We start from the raw sequence: 26,501 nt of genomic DNA, 5'->3' as shown, positions 1-26,501 counted from the left end.
CTCGATGTCTTGTGACTGACTCTATCTGCAGTTCCATGAACTGAAGTCACAGATGTGGAGGGTGAAGGCCGGACACTGTGCATGAGTTTGTGGAGCCTATGCACTGTGTTTTAATAAAAATAATTCGATCAGTGTACATTGATCAGTGTACATCACTCACCTGTTGTTGAAGTGGTCGTAGATTCAGTTGTGGTTGTTGTTGTTGGTGTTGTTGTTTCTACTGTGAAAAAATTCATTAAAAGCAATTAGGCTCACCTTGAAGTGTGATACATTGGAAGATCCAACAGCAGAGCAAACAATCTACATTCTGCACAAAATAAAAGACGATGACAGAGGATGCGGGATAAACCTTCATTGGTTTCACTCACCTATTGTGGAAGTAGTGGTGCTTGGTGTCATTGTGGTAGTTGTCTCTCCTGCAAAAATATAAAAGGCACTCAATATACAAGAAAACAATTAATACCTAATCTACTGCAGCAGCACAGCTCAGTCTACAAATGCAGTTTAATCCCATGCTGAACTGCAATTGTTGAAACACTGAGAATAAATGTGGAATATTTAAAAACCTGAAGTCTATTTAGTCAGTAGATATTAATTTTCAGCATTTACGCTGTGTTGCAATACAGTAGCAATTTTCTTTCAATCTTCAATGTTTTGGCGTGTAATCATGTGCTGAACTGTAAGTGTGAAAGAGAAAGCATATCCGATCATGATCAGATACATCACACAGGTTTCTAGAGTTATTAATGTCATTTGGCTCGTGTATCTGTTGATAAACATTTTGGAAAGACTTCATTCAACAGTTCTGGAACGGCTGATATAAATGAGATTTATTGTGCAGATTAAAGGTGTGAATTACTTTCAGCAAGTGACACCAAACTGAAAATCTGAAACCAAACAGCAACAATATTCACTTATACAGGCTCTACATTAAATGGTCATCATGCAATGGGCAATGAGTGTGATCTGCATTCGAGATACTGGTGTTCTGTTGTAGCTGACAGGTGTAATTCTCGGGAATCATGGAAATTAATGACAGATTGGATAAGTAATAAACAACATCCATCACTTCGAACTATCAGAGACAGATGTATCAGCAACAACACCTCATAACTCTGCAGCTCTGCTTCTCATATCCTCATCTCAAGACGTCAGCAATGCTCATGGTGGTGTAATAAGATGTCCATGGCAGAGACCAAAAGGCTAACCCCATTGGAATCTCAATCTTAGATTCCTGATTTCGCTATTCATGACGGAGCTCTTATTCAAGGTAGCATATTTTGACTGGTGTAATGAGTGATCATTTGAAGAAAGGAATGCATTCAATTTCTGACGAAATAGTGTGCAGACTTGTTAATTTAATGTTCAAATCAATAACCATTGAGATGTCAGCGTAACTTTCTTAGGCAGAGAGTGGTGAGTGCGTGGAGGAAGCTGCCATCAATGGTGGTGGAGGCTGATACGATCGGGTCTTTTAAAACACTTTTGGATAAGTTCATGGTGCTCAGAACGATAGAGGGCTATGGGTAAGCCTAAGTAATTTCTAGAGCAGGTCGATGTTTGACAGAACATTTTTGGCTGAAGGGCCTTTATTGCGCTGTAGGTTTTCTATATTTCTATGTTTCAATGGCCTGTTTTAGATGTAAACTGAAGTGCTGAAAAGACAAGAGACTGTAATTCTCATTAAGGATGATGGAAAGTTGAAAACAAAATGTGAGCACAGGTACACGACTATTGTTCTGAGTTGGAACACCATCCATAGTGAAGCCAGAAGACTCTAACGTTGGCCTTCCCTGTGCTGTACAACTCGATGTCTTGTGACTGACTCTATCTGCAGTTCCATGAACTGAAGTCACAGATGTGGAGGGTGAAGGCCGGACACTGTGCATGAGTTTGTGGAGCCTATGCACTGTGTTTTAATAAAAATAATTCGATCAGTGTACATTGATCAGTGTACATCACTCACCTGTTGTTGAAGTGGTCGTAGATTCAGTTGTGGTTGTTATTGTTGGTGTTGTTGTTTCTACTGTGAAAAAATTCATTCATAGCAATTATGCTCACCTTGAAATGTGATACATTGGAAGATCCAACAGCAGAGCAAACAATCTACATTCTGCACAAAATAAAAGACGATGACAGAGGATGCGGGATAAACCTTCATTGGTTTCACTCACCTATTGTGGAAGTAGTGGTGCTTGGTGTCGTTGTGGTAGTTGTCTCTTCTGCAAAAATATAAAAGGCACTCAATATACAAGAAAACAGTTAATACCTAATCTACTGCAGCAGCACAGCTCAGTCTACAATTGCAGTTTAATCCCATGCTGAACTGCAATTGTTGAAACACTGAGAATAAATGCGGAATAGTTAAAAACCTGAAGACTATTTAGACAGTAGATATGAATTTGCAGCATTTACTGTGTGTTGCAATAAAGTAGCAATTTTCTTTCACTCTTCAATGTTTTGCTGTGTAATGATGTGCTGAACTGTAAGTGTGAAAGAGAATGCATATCTGATCATGATCAGATACATCACACAGATTTGTAGAGATATTAATGCCATTTGGCTCGTGTATCTGTTGAAAAACATTTTGGAAAGACTTCACTCAACAGTTGTGGAACTGCTGATAAAAATGACATTTATTGTGCAGATTAAAGGTGTGAATTACTTTCAGCAAGTGACACCAAACTGAAAATCAGAAACTAACCAGAAACAATATTCACTTTTACAGGCTCTACATTAAATGGTCATGATGCAATGGGCAATGAGTGTGATCTGCATTCGAGATACTGGTGTTCTGTTGTAGCTGACAGGTGTAATGCTCGGGAATCATGGAAATAAATGACAGATTGGATATGTAATATACAACATACATCACTCCAAACTATCAGAGACAGATGTATCAGCAACAACACATCATAACTCTGCAGCTCTGCTTCTCATATCCTCATCTCAAGACGTCAGCAATGCTCATGGTGGTGTAATAAGATGTCCATGGCAGAGACCAAAAGGCTATCCCCATTGGAATCTCAATCTTAGATTCCTGATTTCGCTATTCATGACGGAGCTCTTATTCAAGGTAGCATATTTTGACTGGTGTAATGAGTGATCATTTGAAGAAAGGAATGCATTCAATTTCTGACGAAATAGTGTGCAGACTTGTTAATTTAATGTTCAAATCAATAACCATTGAGATGTCAGCGTAACTTTCTTAGGCAGAGAGTGGTGAGTGCGTGGAGGAAGCTGCCATCAATGGTGGTGGAGGCTGATACGATCGGGTCTTTTAAAACACTTCATGGTGCTCAGAACGATAGAGGGCTATGGGTAAGCCTAAGTAATTTCTAGAGCAGGTCGATGTTTGACAGAACATTTTTGGCTGAAGGGCCTGTATTTTGCTGCAGAGTTTCTATATTTCTATGTTTCAATTCCCTGTGTTAGGTGTAAACTGAAGTGATGAAAAGACAAGAGACTAGGATATTATTATCCTATTACTAATGTAATTTCAAGTCTATTGTATTTATAACCTATTGATTATTATGTTATGTTTTTTCTTATATATATATATGAAACTCAATAAAAAGATTGAAAAAGAAAGAAAGGAAAGAAAGAAAAGACAAGAGACTGTAATTCTCATTAAGGATGATGGAAAGTTGAAAACAAAATGTGAGCACAGGTACACGACTATTGTTCTGAGTTGGAACACCATCCGTAGTGAAGCCAGAAGACTCTAACGTTGGCCTTCCCTGTGCTGTACAACTCGATGTCTTGTGACTGACTCTATCTGCAGTTCCATGAACTGAAGTCACGGATGTGGAGGGTGAAGGCCGGACACTGTGCATGAGTTTGTGGAGCCTATGCACTCCGTTTTAATAAAAATAAATTGATCAGTGTACATCAATCACCTGTTGTTGAAGTGGTCGTAGATTCAGTTGTGGTTGTTGTTGTTGGTGTTGTTGTTTCTACTGTGAAAAAATTCATTAAAAGCAATTAGGCTCACCTTGAAGTGTGATACATTGGAAGATCCAACAGCAGAGCAAACAATCTACATTCTGCACAAAATAAAAGACGATGACAGAGGATGCGGGATAAACCTTCATTGGTTTCACTCACCTATTGTGGAAGTAGTGGTGCTTGGTGTCATTGTGGTAGTTGTCTCTCCTGCATAAATATAAAAGGCACTCAATATACAAGAAAACAATTAATACCTAATCTACTGCAGCAGCACAGCTCAGTCTACAAATGCAGTTTAATCCCATGCTGAACTGCAATTGTTGAAACACTGAGAATAAATGTGGAATATTTAAAAACCTGAAGTCTATTTAGTCAGTAGATATTAATTTTCAGCATTTACGCTGTGTTGCAATACAGTAGCAATTTTCTTTCAATCTTCAATGTTTTGGCGTGTAATCATGTGCTGAACTGTAAGTGTGAAAGAGAAAGCATATCCAATCATGATCAGATACATCACACAGGTTTCTAGAGTTATTAATGTCATTTGGCTCGTGTATCTGTTGATAAACATTTTGGAAAGACTTCATTCAACAGTTCTGGAACGGCTGATATAAATGAGATTTATTGTGCAGATTAAAGGTGTGAATTACTTTCAGCAAGTGACACCAAACTGAAAATCTGAAACCAAACAGCAACAATATTCACTTATACAGGCTCTACATTAAATGGTCATCATGCAATGGGCAATGAGTGTGATCTGCATTCGAGATACTGGTGTTCTGTTGTAGCTGACAGGTGTAATGCTCGGGAATCATGGAAATTAATGACAGATTGGATAAGTAATAAACAACATCCATCACTTTGAACTATCAGAGACAGATGTATCAGCAACAACACCTCATAACTCTGCAGCTCTGCTTCTCATATCCTCATCTCAAGACGTCAGCAATGCTCATGGTGGTGTAATAAGATGTCCATGGCAGAGACCAAAAGGCTAACCCCATTGGAATCTCAATCTTAGATTCCTGATTTCGCTAATCATGACGGAGCTCTTATTCAAGGTAGCATATTTTGACTGGTGTAATGAGTGATCATTTGAAGAAAGGAATGCATTCAATTTCTGACGAAATAGTGTGCAGACTTGTTAATTTAATGTTCAAATCAATAACCATTGAGATGTCAGCGTAACTTTCTTAGGCAGAGAGTGGTGAGTGCGTGGAGGAAGCTGCCATCAATGGTGGTGGAGGCTGATACGATCGGGTCTTTTAAAACACTTTTGGATAAGTTCATGGTGCTCAGAACGATAGAGGGCTATGGGTAAGCCTAAGTAATTTCTAGAGCAGGTCGATGTTTGACAGAACATTTTTGGCTGAAGGGCCTTTATTGCGCTGTAGGTTTTCTATATTTCTATGTTTCAATGGCCTGTTTTAGATGTAAACTGAAGTGCTGAAAAGACAAGAGACTGTAATTCTCATTAAGGATGATGGAAAGTTGAAAACAAAATGTGAGCACAGGTACACGACTATTGTTCTGAGTTGGAACACCATCCATAGTGAAGCCAGAAGACTCTAACGTTGGCCTTCCCTGTGCTGTACAACTCGATGTCTTGTGCCTGACTCTATCTGCAGTTCCATGAACTGAAGTCACAGATGTGGAGGGTGAAGGCCGGACACTGTGCATGAGTTTGTGGAGCCTATGCACTGTGTTTCAATAAAAATAAATCGATCAGTGTACATCAATCACCTGTTGTTGAAGTGGTCGTAGATTCAGTTGTGGTTGTTGTTGTTGGTGTTGTTGTTTCTACTGTGAAAAAATTCATTAAAAGCAATTAGGCTCACCTTGAAGTGTGATACATTGGAAGATCCAACAGCAGAGCAAACAATCTACATTCTGCACAAAATAAAAGACGATGACAGAGGATGCGGGATAAACCTTCATTGGTTTCACTCACCTATTGTGGAAGTAGTGGTGCTTGGTGTCGTTGTGGTAGTTGTCTCTTCTGCAAAAATATAAAAGGCACTCAATATACAAGAAAACAGTTAATACCTAATCTACTGCAGCAGCACAGCTCAGTCTACAATTGCAGTTTAATCACATGCTGAACTGCAATTGTTGAAACACTGAGAATAAATGTGGAATAGTTAAAAACCTGAAGACTATTTAGTCAGTAGATATGAATTTGCAGCATTTACTGTGTGTTGCAATAAAGTAGCAATTTTCTTTCACTCTTCATTGTTTTGCTGTGTAATGATGTGCTGAACTGTAAGTGTGAAAGAGAATGCATATCTGATCATGATCAGATACATCACACAGATTTGTATAGATATTAATGCCATTTGGCTCGTGTATCTGTTGAAAAACATTTTGGAAAGACTTCACTCAACAGTTGTGGAACTGCTGATAAAAATGACATTTATTGTGCAGATTAAAGGTGTGAATTACTTTCAGCAAGTGACACCAAACTGAAAATCAGAAACTAACCAGAAACAATATTCACTTTTAAAGGCTCTACATTAAATGGTCATGATGCAATGGGCAATGAGTGTGATCTGCATTCGAGATACTGGTGTTCTGTTGTAGCTGACAGGTGTAATGCTCGGGAATCATGGAAATAAATGACAGATTGGATATGTAATATACAACATCCATCACTCCAAACTATCAGAGACAGATGTATCAGCAACAACACATCATAACTCTGCAGCTCTGCTTCTCATATCCTCATCTCAAGACGTCAGCAATTCTCATGGTGGTGTAATAAGATGTTCATGGCAGAGACCAAAAGGCTATCCCCATTGGAATCTCAATCTTAGATTCCTGATTTCGCTATTCATGACGGAGCTCTTATTCAAGGTAGCATATTTTGACTGGTGTAATGAGTGATCATTTGAAGAAAGGAATGCATTCAATTTCTGATGAAATAGTGTGCAGACTTGTTAATTTAATGTTCAAATCAATAACCATTGAGATGTCAGTGTAACTTTCTTAGGCAGAGAGTGGTGAGTGCGTGGAGGAAGCTGCCATCAATGGTGGTGGAGGCTGATACGATCGGGTCTTTTAAAACACTTCATGGTGCTCAGAACGATAGAGGGCTATGGGTAAGCCTAAGTAATTTCTAGAGCAGGTCGATGTTTGACAGAACATTTTTGGCTGAAGGGCCTGTATTTTGCTGCAGAGTTTCTATATTTCTATGATTCAATTCCCTGTGTTAGGTGTAAACTGAAGTGCAGAAAAGACAAGAGACTAGGATATTATTATCCTATTACTAATGTAATTTCAAGTCTATTGTATTTATAACCTATTGATTATTATGTTATGTTTTTTCTTATATATATATATGAAACTCAATAAAAAGATTGAAAAAGAAAGAAAGGAAAGAAAGAAAAGACAAGAGACTGTAATTCTCATTAAGGATGATGGAAAGTTGAAAACAAAATGTGAGCACAGGTACACGACTATTGTTCTGAGTTGGAACACCATCCATAGTGAAGCCAGAAGACTCTAACGTTGGCCTTCCCTGTGCTGTACAACTCGATGTCTTGTGCCTGACTCTATCTGCAGTTCCATGAACTGAAGTCACAGATGTGGAGGGTGAAGGCCGGACACTGTGCATGAGTTTGTGGAGCCTATGCACTCTGTTTTAATAAAAATAAATTGATCAGTGTACATCAATCACCTGTTGTTGAAGTGGTCGTAGATTCAGTTGTGGTTGTTGTTGTTGGTGTTGTTGTTTCTACTGTGAAAAAATTCATTAAAAGCAATTAGGCTCACCTTGAAGTGTGATACATTGGAAGATCCAACAGCAGAGCAAACAATCTACATTCTGCACAAAATAAAAGACGATGACAGAGGATGCGGGATAAACCTTCATTGGTTTCACTCACCTATTGTGGAAGTAGTGGTGCTTGGTGTCGTTGTGGTAGTTGTCTCTTCTGCAAAAATATAAAAGGCACTCAATATACAGGAAAACAGTTAATACCTAATCTACTGCAGCAGCACAGCTCAGTCTGCAAATGCAGTTTAATGCTATGCTGAACAGCAATCGTTGAAACACTGAGAATAAATGCAGAATACTTAAAAACCTAAAGACTATTTAATCAGTAGAGATTAATTTGCGACATTTACTGTGTGTTGCAATAAAGTAGCAATTTCCTTTCACTCTTCAATTTTTTGGTGTGTAATGATGTGCTGAACTGTAAGTGTGAAAGAGAAAGCATATTTGATCATGATCAGATACATCACACAGATTTGTAGAGTTATTAATGTCATTTGGCTCGTGTATCTGTTGATAAACATTTTGGAAAGACTTCACTCAACAGTTCTGGAACTGCTGATATAAATGACATTTATTGTGCAGATTAAAGGTGTGAATTACTTTCAGCAAGTGACACCAAACTGAAAATCTGAAACCAAACAGCAATAATATTCACTTATACAGGCTCTACATTAAATGGTCATCATGCAATGGGCAATGAGTGTGATCTGCATTCGAGATACTGGTGTTCTGTTGTAGCTGACAGGTGTAATGCTCGGGAATCATGGAAATTAATGACAGATTGGATAAGTAATAAACAACATCCATCACTTCAAACTATCAGAGACAGATGTATCAGCAACAACACATCATAACTCTGCAGTTCTGCTTCTCATATCCTCATCTCAAGATGTCAGCAATGCTCATGGTGGTGTAATAAGATGTCCATGGCAGAGACCAAAAGGCTATCCCCATTGGAATCTCAATCTTAGATTCCTGATTTCGCTATTCATGACGGAGCTCTTATTCAAGGTAGCATATTTTGACTGGTGTAATGAGTGATCATTTCAAGAAAGGAATGCATTCAATTTCTGACGAAATAGTGTGCAGACTTAATTTAATGTTCAAATCAATAACCATTGAGATGTCAGCGTAACTTTCTTAGGCAGAGAGTGGTGAGTGCGTGGAGGAAGCTGCCATCAATGGTGGTGGAGGCTGATACGATCGGGTCTTTTAAAACACTTTTGGATAAGTTCATGGTGCTCAGAACGATAGAGCGCTATGGGTAAGCCTAAGTAATTTCTAGAGCAGGTCGATGTTTGACAGAACATTTTTGGCTGAAGGGCCTTTATTGCGCTGTAGGTTTTCTATATTTCTATGTTTCTATGGCTTGTTTTAGATGTAAACTGAAGTGCTGAAAAGACAAGAGACTGTAATTCTCATTAAGGATGATGGAAAGTTGAAAACAAAATGTGAGCACAGGTACACTACTACTGTTCTGAGTTGGAACACCATGCATAGTGAAGCCAGAAGACTCTAACGTTGGCCTTCCCTGTGCTGCACTACTTGATGTCTTGTGACTGACTCTATCTGCAGTTCCATGAACTGAAGTCACAGATGTGGAGGGTGAAGGCCAGACACTGTGCCTGAGTTTGTGGAGCCTATGCACTGTGTTTTAATAAAAATAAATCGATCAGTGTACATCACTCACCTGTTGTTGAAGTGGTCGTAGATTCAGTTGTGGTTGTTATTGTTGGTGTTGTTGTTTCTACTGTGAAAAAATTCATTAAAAGCAATTATGCTCACCTTGAAATGTGATACATTGGAAGATCCAACAGCAGAGCAAACAATCTACATTCTGCACAAAATAAAAGACGATGACAGAGGATGCGGGATAAACCTTCATTGGCTTCACTCACCTATTGTGGAAGTAGTGGTGCTTGGTGTCGTTGTGGTAGTTGTCTCTTCTGCAAAAATATAAAAGGCACTCAATATACAAGAAAACAGTTAATACCTAATCTACTGCAGCAGCACAGCTCAGTCTACAATTGCAGTTTAATCCCATGCTGAACTGCAATTGTTGAAACACTGAGAATAAATGCGGAATAGTTAAAAACCTGAAGACTATTTAGTCAGTAGATATGAATTTGCAGCATTTACTGTGTGTTGCAATAAAGTAGCAATTTTCTTTCACTCTTCAATGTTTTGCTGTGTAATGATGTGCTGAACTGTAAGTGTGAAAGAGAATGCATATCTGATCATGATCAGATACATCACACAGATTTGTAGAGATATTAATGCCATTTGGCTCGTGTATCTGTTGAAAAACATTTTGGAAAGACTTCACTCAACAGTTGTGGAACTGCTGATAAAAATGACATTTATTGTGCAGATTAAAGGTGTGAATTACTTTCAGCAAGTGACACCAAACTGAAAATCAGAAACTAACCAGAAACAATATTCACTTTTACAGGCTCTACATTAAATGGTCATGATGCAATGGGCAATGAGTGTGATCTGCATTCGAGATACTGGTGTTCTGTTGTAGCTGACAGGTGTAATGCTCGGGAATCATGGAAATAAATGACAGATTGGATATGTAATATACAACATCCATCACTCCAAACTATCAGAGACAGATGTATCAGCAACAACACATCATAACTCTGCAGCTCTGCTTCTCATATCCTCATCTCAAGACGTCAGCAATGCTCATGGTGGTGTAATAAGATGTCCATGGCAGAGACCAAAAGGCTATCCCCATTGGAATCTCAATCTTAGATTCCTGATTTCGCTATTCATGACGGAGCTCTTATTCAAGGTAGCATATTTTGACTGGTGTAATGAGTGATCATTTGAAGAAAGGAATGCATTCAATTTCTGACGAAATAGTGTGCAGACTTGTTAATTTAATGTTCAAATCAATAACCATTGAGATGAAAGCGTAACTTTCTTAGGCAGAGAGTGGTGAGTGCGTGGAGGAAGCTGCCATCAATGGTGGTGGAGGCTGATACGATCGGGTCTTTTAAAACACTTCATGGTGCTCAGAACGATAGAGGGCTATGGGTAAGTCTAAGTAATTTCTAGAGCAGGTCGATGTTTGACAGAACATTTTTGGCTGAAGGGCCTTTATTGCGCTGTAGGTTTTCTATATTTCTATGTTTCAATGGCCTGTTTTAGATGTAAACTGAAGTGCTGAAAAGACAAGAGACTGTAATTCTCATTAAGGATGATGGAAAGTTGAAAACAAAATGTGAGCACAGGTACACGACTATTGTTCTGAGTTGGAACACCATCCATAGTGAAGCCAGAAGACTCTAACGTTGGCCTTCCCTGTGCTGTACAACTCGATGTCTTGTGCCTGACTCTATCTGCAGTTCCATGAACTGAAGTCACAGATGTGGAGGGTGAAGGCCGGACACTGTGCATGAGTTTGTGGAGCCTATGCACTCCGTTTTAATAAAAATAAATTGATCAGTGTACATCAATCACCTGTTGTTGAAGTGGTCGTAGATTCAGTTGTGGTTGTTGTTGTTGGTGTTGTTGTTTCTACTGTGAAAAAATTCATTAAAAGCAATTAGGCTCACCTTGAAGTGTGATACATTGGAAGATCCAACAGCAGAGCAAACAATCTACATTCTGCACAAAATAAAAGACGATGACAGAGGATGCGGGATAAACCTTCATTGGTTTCACTCACCTATTGTGGAAGTAGTGGTGCTTGGTGTCGTTGTGGTAGTTGTCTCTTCTGCAAAAATATAAAAGGATCTCAATATACAGGAAAACAGTTAATACCTAATCTACTGCAGCAGCACAGCTCAGTCTGCAAATGCAGTTTAATGCTATGCTGAACAGCAATCGTTGAAACACTGAGAATAAATGCAGAATACTTAAAAACCTAAAGACTATTTAATCAGTAGAGATTAATTTGCGACATTTACTGTGTGTTGCAATAAAGTAGCAATTTCCTTTCACTCTTCAATTTTTTGGTGTGTAATGATGTGCTGAACTGTAAGTGTGAAAGAGAAAGCATATTTGATCATGATCAGATACATCACACAGATTTGTAGAGTTATTAATGTCATTTGGCTCGTGTATCTGTTGATAAACATTTTGGAAAGACTTCACTCAACAGTTCTGGAACTGCTGATATAAATGACATTTATTGTGCAGATTAAAGGTGTGAATTACTTTCAGCAAGTGACACCAAACTGAAAATCTGAAACCAAACAGCAATAATATTCACTTATACAGGCTCTACATTAAATGGTCATCATGCAATGGGCAATGAGTGTGATCTGCATTCGAGATACTGGTGTTCTGTTGTAGCTGACAGGTGTAATGCTCGGGAATCATGGAAATTAATGACAGATTGGATAAGTAATAAACAACATCCATCACTTCAAACTATCAGAGACAGATGTATCAGCAACAACACATCATAACTCTGCAGTTCTGCTTCTCATATCCTCATCTCAAGATGTCAGCAATGCTCATGGTGGTGTAATAAGATGTCCATGGCAGAGACCAAAAGGCTATCCCCATTGGAATCTCAATCTTAGATTCCTGATTTCGCTATTCATGACGGAGCTCTTATTCAAGGTAGCATATTTTGACTGGTGTAATGAGTGATCATTTCAAGAAAGGAATGCATTCAATTTCTGACGAAATAGTGTGCAGACTTGTTAATTTAATGTTCAAATCAATAACCATTGAGATGTCAGCGTAACTTTCTTAGGCAGAGAGTGGTGAGTGCGTGGAGGAAGCTGCCATCAATGGTGGTGGAGGCTGATACGATCGGGTCTTTTAAAACACTTTTGGATAAGTTCATGGTGCTCAGAACGATAGAGCGCTATGGGTAAGCCTAAGTAATTTCTAGAGCAGGTCGATGTTTGACAGAACATTTTTGGCTGAAGGGCCTTTATTGCGCTGTAGGTTTTCTATATTTCTATGTTTCTCTGGCTTGTTTTAGATGTAAACTGAAGTGCTGAAAAGACAAGAGACTGTAATTCTCATTAAGGATGATGGAAAGTTGAAAACAAAATGTGAGCACAGGTACACGACTATTGTTCTGAGTTGGAACACCATCCATAGTGAAGCCAGAAGACTCTAACGTTGGCCTTCCCTGTGCTGTACAACTCGATGTCTTGTGCCTGACTCTATCTGCAGTTCCATGAACTGAAGTCACAGATGTGGAGGGTGAAGGCCGGACACTGTGCATGAGTTTGTGGAGCCTATGCACTCCGTTTTAATAAAAATAAATTGATCAGTGTACATCAATCACCTGTTGTTGAAGTGGTCGTAGATTCAGTTGTGGTTGTTGTTGTTGGTGTTGTTGTTTCTACTGTGAAAAAATTCATTAAAAGCAATTAGGCTCACCTTGAAGTGTGATACATTGGAAGATCCAACAGCAGAGCAAACAATCTACATTCTGCACAAAATAAAAGACGATGACAGAGGATGCGGGATAAACCTTCATTGGTTTCACTCACCTATTGTGGAAGTAGTGGTGCTTGGTGTCGTTGTGGTAGTTGTCTCTTCTGCAAAAATATAAAAGGCACTCAATATACAAGAAAACAGTTAATACCTAATCTACTGCAGCAGCACAGCTCAGTCTGCAAATGCAGTTTAATGCTATGCTGAACAGCAATCGTTGAAACACTGAGAATAAATGCAGAATACTTAAAAACCTAAAGACTATTTAATCAGTAGAGATTAATTTGCGACATTTACTGTGTGTTGCAATAAAGTAGCAATTTCCTTTCACTCTTCAATTTTTTGGTGTGTAATGATGTGCTGAACTGTAAGTGTGAAAGAGAAAGCATATCTGATCATGTTCAGATACATCACACAGATTTGTAGAGTTATTAATGTCATTTGGCTCGTGTATCTGTTGATAAACATTTTGGAAAGACTTCACTCAACAGTTCTGGAACTGCTGATATAAATGACATTTATTGTGCAGATTAAAGGTGTGAATTACTTTCAGCAAGTGACACCAAACTGAAAATCTGAAACCAAACAGCAATAATATTCACTTATACAGGCTCTACATTAAATGGTCATCATGCAATGGGCAATGAGTGTGATCTGCATTCGAGATACTGGTGTTCTGTTGTAGCTGACAGGTGTAATGCTCGGGAATCATGGAAATAAATGACAGATTGGATATGTAATATACAACATCCATCACTCCAAACTATCAGAGACAGATGTATCAGCAACAACACATCATAACTCTGCAGCTCTGCTTCTCATATCCTCATCTCAAGACGTCAGCAATTCTCATGGTGGTGTAATCAGATGTCCATGGCAGAGACCAAAAGGCTATCCCCATTGGAATCTCAATCTTAGATTCCTGATTTCGCTATTCATGACGGAGCTCTTATTCAAGGTAGCATATTTTGACTGGTGTAATGAGTGATCATTTGAAGAAAGGAATGCATTCAATTTCTGATGAAATAGTGTGCAGACTTGTTAATTTAATGTTCAAATCAATAACCATTGAGATGTCAGTGTAACTTTCTTAGGCAGAGAGTGGTGAGTGCGTGGAGGAAGCTGCCATCAATGGTGGTGGAGGCTGATACGATCGGGTCTTTTAAAACACTTCATGGTGCTCAGAACGATAGAGGGCTATGGGTAAGCCTAAGTAATTTCTAGAGCAGGTCGATGTTTGACAGAACATTTTTGGCTGAAGGGCCTGTATTTTGCTGCAGAGTTTCTATATTTCTATGTTTCAATTCCCTGTGTTAGGTGTAAACTGAAGTGCAGAAAAGACAAGAGACTAGGATATTATTATCCTATTACTAATGTAATTTCAAGTCTATTGTATTTATAACCTATTGATTATTATGTTATGTTTTTTCTTATATATATATATATATGAAACTCAATAAAAAGATTGAAAAAGAAAGAAAGGAAAGAAAGAAAAGACAAGAGACTGTAATTCTCATTAAGGATGATGGAAAGTTGAAAACAAAATGTGAGCACAGGTACACGACTATTGTTCTGAGTTGGAACACCATCCATAGTGAAGCCAGAAGACTCTAACGTTGGCCTTCCCTGTGCTGTACAACTCGATGTCTTGTGACTGACTCTATCTGCAGTTCCATGAACTGAAGTCACAGATGTGGAGGGTGAAGGCCGGACACTGTGCATGAGTTTGTGGAGCCTATGCACTCCGTTTTAATAAAAATAAATTGATCAGTGTACATCAATCACCTGTTGTTGAAGTGGTCGTAGATTCAGTTGTGGTTGTTGTTGTTGGTGTTGTTGTTTCTACTGTGAAAAAATTCATTAAAAGCAATTAGGCTCACCTTGAAGTGTGATACATTGGAAGATCCAACAGCAGAGCAAACAATCTACATTCTGCACAAAATAAAAGACGATGACAGAGGATGCGGGATAAACCTTCATTGGTTTCACTCACCTATTGTGGAAGTAGTGGTGCTTGGTGTCGTTGTGGTAGTTGTCTCTTCTGCAAAAATATAAAAGGATCTCAATATACAGGAAAACAGTTAATACCTAATCTACTGCAGCAGCACAGCTCAGTCTGCAAATGCAGTTTAATGCTATGCTGAACAGCAATCGTTGAAACACTGAGAATAAATGCAGAATACTTAAAAACCTAAAGACTATTTAATCAGTAGAGATTAATTTGCGACATTTACTGTGTGTTGCAATAAAGTAGCAATTTCCTTTCACTCTTCAATTTTTTGGTGTGTAATGATGTGCTGAACTGTAAGTGTGAAAGAGAAAGCATATTTGATCATGATCAGATACATCACACAGATTTGTAGAGTTATTAATGTCATTTGGCTCGTGTATCTGTTGATAAACATTTTGGAAAGACTTCACTCAACAGTTCTGGAACTGCTGATATAAATGACATTTATTGTGCAGATTAAAGGTGTGAATTACTTTCAGCAAGTGACACCAAACTGAAAATCTGAAACCAAACAGCAATAATATTCACTTATACAGGCTCTACATTAAATGGTCATCATGCAATGGGCAATGAGTGTGATCTGCATTCGAGATACTGGTGTTCTGTTGTAGCTGACAGGTGTAATGCTCGGGAATCATGGAAATTAATGACAGATTGGATAAGTAATAAACAACATCCATCACTTCAAACTATCAGAGACAGATGTATCAGCAACAACACATCATAACTCTGCAGTTCTGCTTCTCATATCCTCATCTCAAGATGTCAGCAATGCTCATGGTGGTGTAATAAGATGTCCATGGCAGAGACCAAAAGGCTATCCCCATTGGAATCTCAATCTTAGATTCCTGATTTCGCTATTCATGACGGAGCTCTTATTCAAGGTAGCATATTTTGACTGGTGTAATGAGTGATCATTTCAAGAAAGGAATGCATTCAATTTCTGACGAAATAGTGTGCAGACTTGTTAATTTAATGTTCAAATCAATAACCATTGAGATGTCAGCGTAACTTTCTTAGGCAGAGAGTGGTGAGTGCGTGGAGGAAGCTGCCATCAATGGTGGTGGAGGCTGATACGATCGGGTCTTTTAAAACACTTTTGGATAAGTTCATGGTGCTCAGAACGATAGAGCGCTATGGGTAAGCCTAAGTAATTTCTAGAGCAGGTCGATGTTTGACAGAACATTTTTGGCTGAAGGGCCTTTATTGCGCTGTAGGTTTTCTATATTTCTATGTTTCTCTGGCTTGTTTTAGATGTAAACTGAAGTGCTGAAAAGACAAGAGACTGTAATTCTCATTAAGGATGATGGAAAGTTGAAAACAAAATGTGAGCACAGGTACACGACTATTGTTCTGAGTTGGAACACCATCCATAGTGAAGCCAGAAGACTCTAACGTTGGCCTTCCCTGTGCTGTACAACTCGATGTCTTGTGCCTGACTCTATCTGCAGTTCCATGAACTGAAGTCACAGATGTGGAGGGTGAAGGCCGGACACTGTGCATGAGTTTGTGGAGCCTATGCACTCCGTTTTAATAAAAATAAATTGATCAGTGTACATCAATCACCTGTTGTTGAAGTGGTCGTAGATTCAGTTGTGGTTGTTGTTGTTGGTGTTGTTGTTTCTACTGTGAAAAAATTCATTAAAAGCAATTAGGCTCACCTTGAAGTGTGATACATTGGAAGATCCAACAGCAGAGCAAACAATCTACATTCTGCACAAAATAAAAGACGATGACAGAGGATGCGGGATAAACCTTCATTGGTTTCACTCACCTATTGTGGAAGTAGTGGTGCTTGGTGTCGTTGTGGTAGTTGTCTCTTCTGCAAAAATATAAAAGGCACTCAATATACAGGAAAACAGTTAATACCTAATCTACTGCAGCAGCACAGCTCAGTCTGCAAATGCAGTTTAATGCTATGCTGAACAGCAATCGTTGAAACACTGAGAATAAATGCAGAATACTTAAAAACCTAAAGACTATTTAATCAGTAGAGATTAATTTGCGACATTTACTGTGTGTTGCAATAAAGTAGCAATTTCCTTTCACTCTTCAATTTTTTGGTGTGTAATGATGTGCTGAACTGTAAGTGTGAAAGAGAAAGCATATCTGATCATGTTCAGATACATCACACAGATTTGTAGAGTTATTAATGTCATTTGGCTCGTGTATCTGTTGATAAACATTTTGGAAAGACTTCACTCAACAGTTCTGGAACTGCTGATATAAATGACATTTATTGTGCAGATTAAAGGTGTGAATTACTTTCAGCAAGTGACACCAAACTGAAAATCTGAAACCAAACAGCAATAATATTCACTTATACAGGCTCTACATTAAATGGTCATCATGCAATGGGCAATGAGTGTGATCTGCATTCGAGATACTGGTGTTCTGTTGTAGCTGACAGGTGTAATGCTCGGGAATCATGGAAATAAATGACAGATTGGATATGTAATATACAACATCCATCACTCCAAACTATCAGAGACAGATGTATCAGCAACAACACATCATAACTCTGCAGCTCTGCTTCTCATATCCTCATCTCAAGACGTCAGCAATTCTCATGGTGGTGTAATCAGATGTCCATGGCAGAGACCAAAAGGCTATCCCCATTGGAATCTCAATCTTAGATTCCTGATTTCGCTATTCATGACGGAGCTCTTATTCAAGGTAGCATATTTTGACTGGTGTAATGAGTGATCATTTGAAGAAAGGAATGCATTCAATTTCTGATGAAATAGTGTGCAGACTTGTTAATTTAATGTTCAAATCAATAACCATTGAGATGTCAGTGTAACTTTCTTAGGCAGAGAGTGGTGAGTGCGTGGAGGAAGCTGCCATCAATGGTGGTGGAGGCTGATACGATCGGGTCTTTTAAAACACTTCATGGTGCTCAGAACGATAGAGGGCTATGGGTAAGCCTAAGTAATTTCTAGAGCAGGTCGATGTTTGACAGAACATTTTTGGCTGAAGGGCCTGTATTTTGCTGCAGAGTTTCTATATTTCTATGTTTCAATTCCCTGTGTTAGGTGTAAACTGAAGTGCAGAAAAGACAAGAGACTAGGATATTATTATCCTATTACTAATGTAATTTCAAGTCTATTGTATTTATAACCTATTGATTATTATGTTATGTTTTTTCTTATATATATATATATATGAAACTCAATAAAAAGATTGAAAAAGAAAGAAAGGAAAGAAAGAAAAGACAAGAGACTGTAATTCTCATTAAGGATGATGGAAAGTTGAAAACAAAATGTGAGCACAGGTACACGACTATTGTTCTGAGTTGGAACACCATCCATAGTGAAGCCAGAAGACTCTAACGTTGGCCTTCCCTGTGCTGTACAACTCGATGTCTTGTGACTGACTCTATCTGCAGTTCCATGAACTGAAGTCACAGATGTGGAGGGTGAAGGCCGGACACTGTGCATGAGTTTGTGGAGCCTATGCACTCCGTTTTAATAAAAATAAATTGATCAGTGTACATCAATCACCTGTTGTTGAAGTGGTCGTAGATTCAGTTGTGGTTGTTGTTGTTGGTGTTGTTGTTTCTACTGTGAAAAAATTCATTAAAAGCAATTAGGCTCACCTTGAAGTGTGATACATTGGAAGATCCAACAGCAGAGCAAACAATCTACATTCTGCACAAAATAAAAGACGATGACAGAGGATGCGGGATAAACCTTCATTGGTTTCACTCACCTATTGTGGAAGTAGTGGTGCTTGGTGTCGTTGTGGTAGTTGTCTCTTCTGCAAAAATATAAAAGGATCTCAATATACAGGAAAACAGTTAATACCTAATCTACTGCAGCAGCACAGCTCAGTCTGCAAATGCAGTTTAATGCTATGCTGAACAGCAATCGTTGAAACACTGAGAATAAATGCAGAATACTTAAAAACCTAAAGACTATTTAATCAGTAGAGATTAATTTGCGACATTTACTGTGTGTTGCAATAAAGTAGCAATTTCCTTTCACTCTTCAATTTTTTGGTGTGTAATGATGTGCTGAACTGTAAGTGTGAAAGAGAAAGCATATTTGATCATGATCAGATACATCACACAGATTTGTAGAGTTATTAATGTCATTTGGCTCGTGTATCTGTTGATAAACATTTTGGAAAGACTTCACTCAACAGTTCTGGAACTGCTGATATAAATGACATTTATTGTGCAGATTAAAGGTGTGAATTACTTTCAGCAAGTGACACCAAACTGAAAATCTGAAACCAAACAGCAATAATATTCACTTATACAGGCTCTACATTAAATGGTCATCATGCAATGGGCAATGAGTGTGATCTGCATTCGAGATACTGGTGTTCTGTTGTAGCTGACAGGTGTAATGCTCGGGAATCATGGAAATTAATGACAGATTGGATAAGTAATAAACAACATCCATCACTTCAAACTATCAGAGACAGATGTATCAGCAACAACACATCATAACTCTGCAGTTCTGCTTCTCATATCCTCATCTCAAGATGTCAGCAATGCTCATGGTGGTGTAATAAGATGTCCATGGCAGAGACCAAAAGGCTATCCCCATTGGAATCTCAATCTTAGATTCCTGATTTCGCTATTCATGACGGAGCTCTTATTCAAGGTAGCATATTTTGACTGGTGTAATGAGTGATCATTTCAAGAAAGGAATGCATTCAATTTCTGACGAAATAGTGTGCAGACTTGTTAATTTAATGTTCAAATCAATAACCATTGAGATGTCAGCGTAACTTTCTTAGGCAGAGAGTGGTGAGTGCGTGGAGGAAGCTGCCATCAATGGTGGTGGAGGCTGATACGATCGGGTCTTTTAAAACACTTTTGGATAAGTTCATGGTGCTCAGAACGATAGAGCGCTATGGGTAAGCCTAAGTAATTTCTAGAGCAGGTCGATGTTTGACAGAACATTTTTGGCTGAAGGGCCTTTATTGCGCTGTAGGTTTTCTATATTTCTATGTTTCTCTGGCTTGTTTTAGATGTAAACTGAAGTGCTGAAAAGACAAGAGACTGTAATTCTCATTAAGGATGATGGAAAGTTGAAAACAAAATGTGAGCACAGGTACACTACTACTGTTCTGAGTTGGAACACCATGCATAGTGAAGCCAGAAGACTCTAACGTTGGCCTTCCCTGTGCTGCACTACTTGATGTCTTGTGACTGACTCTATCTGCAGTTCCATGAACTGAAGTCACAGATGTGGAGGGTGAAGGCCAGACACTGTGCCTGAGTTTGTGGAGCCTATGCACTGTGTTTTAATAAAAAATAAATCGATCAGTGTACATTGATCAGTGTACATCACTCACCTGTTGTTGAAGTGGTCGTAGATTCAGTTGTGGTTGTTATTGTTGGTGTTGTTGTTTCTACTGTGAAAAAATTCATTCATAGCAATTATGCTCACCTTGAAATGTGATACATTGGAAGATCCAACAGCAGAGCAAACAATCTACATTCTGCACAAAATAAAAGACGATGACAGAGGATGCGGGATAAACCTTCATTGGCTTCACTCACCTATTGTGGAAGTAGTGGTGCTTGGTGTCGTTGTGGTAGTTGTCTCTCCTGCAAAAATATAAAAGGCACTCAATATACAAGAAAACAATTAATACCTAATCTACTGCAGCAGCACAGCTCAGTCTACAAATGCAGTTTAATCCCATGCTGAACTGCAATTGTTGAAACACTGAGAATAAATGTGGAATATTTAAAAACCTGAAGTCTATTTAGTCAGTAGATATTAATTTTCAGCATTTACGCTGTGTTGCAATACAGTAGCAATTTTCATTCAATCTTCAATGTTTTGGCGTGTAATCATGTGCTGAACTGTAAGTGTGAAAGAGAAAGCATATCCGATCATGATCAGATACATCACCCAGGTTTCTAGAGTTATTAATGTCATTTGGCTCGTGTATCTGTTGATAAACATTTTGGCAAGACTTCATTCAACAGTTCTGGAACGGCTGATATAAATGAGATTTATTGTGCAGATTAAAGGTGTGAATTACTTTCAGCAAGTGACACCAAACTGAAAATCTGAAACCAAACAGCAACAATATTCACTTATACAGGCTCTACATTAAATGGTCATCATGCAATGGGCAATGAGTGTGATCTGCATTCGAGATACTGGTGTTCTGTTGTAGCTGACAGGTGTAATGCTCGGGAATCATGGAAATTAATGACAGATTGGATAAGTAATAAACAACATCCATCACTTCAAACTATCAGAGACAGATGTATCAGCAACAACACCTCATAACTCTGCAGTTCTGCTTCTCATATCCTCATCTCAAGACATCAGCAATGCTCATGGTGGTGTAATAAGCTGTCCATGGCAGAGACCAAAAGACTATCCCCATTGGAATCTCAATCTTAGATTCCTGATTTCGCTATTCATGACGGAGCTCTTACTCAAGGTAGCATATTTTGACTGGTGTAATGAGTGATCATTTGAAGAAAGGAATGCATTCAATTTCTGACGAAATAGTGTGCAGACTTGTTAATTTAATGTTCAAATCAATAACCATTGAGATGTCAGCGTAACTTTCTTAGGCAGAGAGTGGTGAGTGCGTGGAGGAAGCTGCCATCAATGGTGGTGGAGGCTGATACGATCGGGTCTTTTAAAACACTTTTGGATAAGTTCATGGTGCTCAGAACGATAGAGCGCTATGGGTAAGCCTAAGTAATTTCTAGAGCAGGTCGATGTTTGACAGAACATTTTTGGCTGAAGGGCCTTTATTGCGCTGTAGGTTTTCTATATTTCTATGTTTCTCTGGCTTGTTTTAGATGTAAACTGAAGTGCTGAAAAGACAAGAGACTGTAATTCTCATTAAGGATGATGGAAAGTTGAAAACAAAATGTGAGCACAGGTACACTACTACTGTTCTGAGTTGGAACACCATGCATAGTGAAGCCAGAAGACTCTAACGTTGGCCTTCCCTGTGCTGCACTACTTGATGTCTTGTGACTGACTCTATCTGCAGTTCCATGAACTGAAGTCACAGATGTGGAGGGTGAAGGCCGGACACTGTGCATGAGTTTGTGGAGCCTATGCACTCCGTTTTAATAAAAATAAATTGATCAGTGTACATCAATCACCTGTTGTTGAAGTGGTCGTAGATTCAGTTGTGGTTGTTGTTGTTGGTGTTGTTGTTTCTACTGTGAAAAAATTCATTAAAAGCAATTAGGCTCACCTTGAAGTGTGATACATTGGAAGATCCAACAGCAGAGCAAACAATCTACATTCTGCACAAAATAAAAGACGATGACAGAGGATGCGGGATAAACCTTCATTGGTTTCACTCACCTATTGTGGAAGTAGTGGTGCTTGGTGTCGTTGTGGTAGTTGTCTCTTCTGCAAAAATATAAAAGGCACTCAATATACAGGAAAACAGTTAATACCTAATCTACTGCAGCAGCACAGCTCAGTCTGCAAATGCAGTTTAATACTATGCTGAACAGCAATCGTTGAAACACTGAGAATAAATGCAGAATACTTAAAAACCTAAAGACTATTTAATCAGTAGAGATTAATTTGCGACATTTACTGTGTGTTGCAATAAAGTAGCAATTTCCTTTCACTCTTCAATTTTTTGGTGTGTAATGATGTGCTGAACTGTAAGTGTGAAAGAGAAAGCATATTTGATCATGATCAGATACATCACACAGATTTGTAGAGTTATTAATGTCATTTGGCTCGTGTATCTGTTGATAAACATTTTGGAAAGACTTCACTCAACAGTTCTGGAACTGCTGATATAAATGACATTTATTGTGCAGATTAAAGGTGTGAATTACTTTCAGCAAGTGACACCAAACTGAAAATCTGAAACCAAACAGCAACAATATTCACTTATACAGGCTCTACATTAAATGGTCATCATGCAATGGGCAATGAGTGTGATCTGCATTCGAGATACTGGTGTTCTGTTGTAGCTGACAGGTGTAATGCTCGGGAATCATGGAAATTAATGACAGATTGGATAAGTAATAAACAACATCCATCACTTCAAACTATCAGAGACAGATGTATCAGCAACAACACCTCATAACTCTGCAGTTCTGCTTCTCATATCCTCATCTCAAGATGTCAGCAATGCTCATGGTGGTGTAATCAGATGTCCATGGCAGAGACCAAAAGGCTATCCCCATTGGAATCTCAATCTTAGATTCCTGATTTCGCTATTCATGACGGAGCTCTTATTCAAGGTAGCAGATTTTGACTGGTGTAATGAGTGATCATTTGCAGAAAGGAATGCATTCAATTTCTGACAAAATAGTCTGCAGACTTGTTAATTTAATGTTCAAATCAATAACCATTGAGATGTCAGCGTAACTTTCTTAGGCAGAGAGTGGTGAGTGCGTGGAGGAAGCTGCCATCAATGGTGGTGGAGGCTGATACGATCGGGTCTTTTATAACACTTTTGGATAAGTTCATGGTGCTCAGAACAATAGACGGCTATGGGTAACCCTAAGTAATTTCTAGATCAGGTAGATGTTTGACACAACATTGTGGGCTGAAGGGCCTGTATTTTGCTGCGGATTTTCTATATTTCTATGTTTCAATTCCCTGTGTTAGGTGTAAACTGAAGTGCTGAAAAGGCAAGAGTCTGTAATTTTCATTAAGGATGATGGAAAGTTGAAAACAAAATGTGAGCACAGCTACACTACTATTGTTCTGAGTTGTAACACCATCCATAGTGAAGCCAGAAGACTCTAACGTTGGCCTTCCCTGTGCTGTACAACTCGATGTCTTGTGACTGACTGTATCTGCAGTTCCATGAACTGAAGTCACAGACGTGGAGTGTGAAGGCCGGACACTGTGCATGATATTGTGGAGCCTATGGACAGTGTTTTAATAAAAGTAATTCGATCAGTTTACATTGATCTGTGTACATGTCTCACCTGTTGTTGAAGTGGTCGTAGATTTAGTTGTGGTTGGTGTTGTTGTTGTTTCTTCTGTGAAAAAATTCATTAAAAGTGATTAGGCTCACCTTGAAATGTGATACATTGGAAGATCCAACAGCAGAGCAAACAATCTACATTCTGCACAAAATTAAAGATGATAACAGAGAATGCGGGATAAACCTTCATTGGCTTCACTCACCTGTCGTGAAAGTAGTGGTGCTTGTTGTCACTGTGGTAGTTGTCTCTTCTGCAAAAATATAAACGGAACTCAATATACCAGAAAACAGTTAATACCTAATCTACTGCAGCAGCACAGCTCAGTCTACAAATGCAGTTTAATGCCATGCTGAACTGCAATTGTTGAAACACTGAGGATAAATGCCCGATACTACACAGGAGCTTATAGAGTATATGAGCAGTTTTAAAACTAAAACAAAAGAAAATGGTCTGTATACACTGATAGAAGACATCATTCACCTGTTGTTGAACTGGTCGTAGATTCAGTGGTTGTTGTTGCTGCTGTTGTTACTTCTGTGAACAAATTTATGAATGGTCATTACATTCAACTTGCACCATAATACATTTGTCAGACTAATAGCAGGACCATCATTCAACATATTGTACAACTTAAAAAGTGTCTGATATGATAGGAAGCAATAAAATGACTGTTATTTATCTACCCATTGAGGTAGTAGCGGACTATTCAGCAGCCTTGGAAGTTGTTTCTGCTGCAACATAATAAAGGCAATTATAACAGAGGAAGCAAATGTATACTTATTTATCCAACTGCAGTGCTCTGAATGCAAATGTAGTTCCATGAGCTAGAGTGCCTAAATTGAAAGACTTGTGACACAGACGATAAAGGGCAGGTACTATATATATATTTGTGGAGTGTATCAGCAGTATTTTGATTAAAATATCAGTGAATTAACATTAAAAGAAGGCATCATTTGCCTGTTGTGGAACTGGTTGTAGATTCAGTTGTTATCTCCATTTATTGTTTTGTTGTTATTTCTACTGCAAGCAAATGTACAAACAACCGTGACATTCAATTGGAACATTGGCAAATGTGAGAGTGTATCAGCATATTCTGCACAAATAAGAACTGATTGCGTAAATGAGAGTGACCAAAATTACTGCAAATATATAACTACATTGCTCATAGAAAGAGTATTTCTTAAATGGTTCATCTGAACATTTGAGCCATTCTGTCAAATGACCAACATTTGGTGGGTGTGAATAGAAACTCATTTCATGCAGTGTAGTGCAATTTGCAACTTCCATTTCTAATAATGAGGAATAGTTGACAATGTAAAGTCTAAACTGTCAGTAGATTACACTTGGCAGCTTTTCCTGTGTACTGGAATAAGATACCAATGTTTTGAATCGTCAGATCTTTGGTGTGTAATTCAACTCCATGATGTGCTTGCTGCAAGCGTGAGAGACTGAGGATATATGGTCAATAATGCACATCTGTTAATAGAGTAAATGAGCAGTTTCACAACTAAAACAAAAAAAAATTAGTCAGTGTACATTGAGAGAAGGCATCACTCATTGGTTGTGGAAATGGTCATAGATTCAGTGCTGGTCATTGGTGCTGGTGGTGTTGTTATTTCTGTGAACAAATTAATGAATGTCCATTATGTTCAACTTGAAACATGATGCATTAATAGTGGAATCAATATACAACATATTTTACAAATTAAAATGGCTGACATGAGAGGAAGCAATAAAATGACTATGTTATTCACTTACCCATTGTGGTGGTAGTGGTGCCTCCAGCCCCATGATAGGAGGCTTTGGAGATGGTGCAGGAAAGGCCTTCCAGTATACTACCTGGATTAAGGGGCATGCGCTATATGGAAAGTTTAGGCAAACCTGGCTTGTTTTCTTTGGAGCAGTAGAGGCTGAGTAGAGATCTGATAGAGTTTTTTCAGATTATGGAAGATATAGTAACCAGCCAGTATATTTTTCCTAGCGTTGAAGTGAAAGGGATTTAAGTTTAAAGGAGATGTTCAGGGCACAGTGTGTTGTGGGTGCCTTGATTGTCCCTCCATTCGTGGTAATGGAAGGAGATATGATACAGGGAATTAGCAGACTTTCAGAAAGAAACATAGATATGCAGGAAATCGAAGGGATTAGGCATTGTGTAGACAGAAGCCATTAGTGTATTTGTGCATTTCCCAATGTATTTCGTTCAGCACACTATAGTGGGTCGAAGGGCCTGATCCATTACTGTATCATTCTATGCATAATTAGTGAGGGAAAGCATCACTAGTTATGGGACTGCAAGGAGACAACATCCTGGTAAATCTCCCTTGCACCCTCTCTAAAACTTCCACATCCATACTGTAATGAGGTGACCAGAAACGAACACAGTATTCTAACCAGAATTTTATGGTGGTGCAACAATACTTTGCAACTCTAGAATCCAATTCCTC

At 38.5% G+C, this 26,501-nt stretch overlaps 1 protein-coding gene across 1 annotated transcript in view; it reads right to left on the bottom strand.

The window, feature by feature from the left end:
- LOC132403362 (mucin-2-like) overlaps nt 1–26,501 on the bottom strand; it is a 109,995-nt gene that overhangs the window by 42,657 nt on the left and 40,837 nt on the right. The window contains exons 29-46 of the mRNA XM_059986782.1: nt 24,538–24,591; nt 24,058–24,111; nt 22,252–22,311; nt 20,668–20,715; nt 20,460–20,519; nt 18,653–18,712; nt 16,716–16,775; nt 14,924–14,980; nt 13,195–13,242; nt 12,987–13,046; nt 11,195–11,254; nt 9,414–9,473; nt 7,625–7,684; nt 5,692–5,751; nt 3,900–3,959; nt 2,196–2,222; nt 1,967–2,023; nt 161–217 (exon numbers count right to left, since the gene is read on the bottom strand). Of these exons, the coding sequence (XP_059842765.1) occupies nt 161–217; nt 1,967–2,023; nt 2,196–2,222; nt 3,900–3,959; nt 5,692–5,751; nt 7,625–7,684; nt 9,414–9,473; nt 11,195–11,254; nt 12,987–13,046; nt 13,195–13,242; nt 14,924–14,980; nt 16,716–16,775; nt 18,653–18,712; nt 20,460–20,519; nt 20,668–20,715; nt 22,252–22,311; nt 24,058–24,111; nt 24,538–24,591 (1,002 nt within the window). The remainder of the gene's footprint in view (nt 1–160; nt 218–1,966; nt 2,024–2,195; nt 2,223–3,899; nt 3,960–5,691; nt 5,752–7,624; nt 7,685–9,413; nt 9,474–11,194; nt 11,255–12,986; nt 13,047–13,194; nt 13,243–14,923; nt 14,981–16,715; nt 16,776–18,652; nt 18,713–20,459; nt 20,520–20,667; nt 20,716–22,251; nt 22,312–24,057; nt 24,112–24,537; nt 24,592–26,501) is intronic.

The sequence above is a fragment of the Hypanus sabinus genome, chromosome 13 (genome assembly GCF_030144855.1).
Source record: "Hypanus sabinus isolate sHypSab1 chromosome 13, sHypSab1.hap1, whole genome shotgun sequence".
In the NCBI taxonomy this organism is placed as follows: Eukaryota; Metazoa; Chordata; class Chondrichthyes; order Myliobatiformes; family Dasyatidae; genus Hypanus; species Hypanus sabinus.
This window is presented reverse-complemented; position numbering and strand designations above follow the sequence as displayed.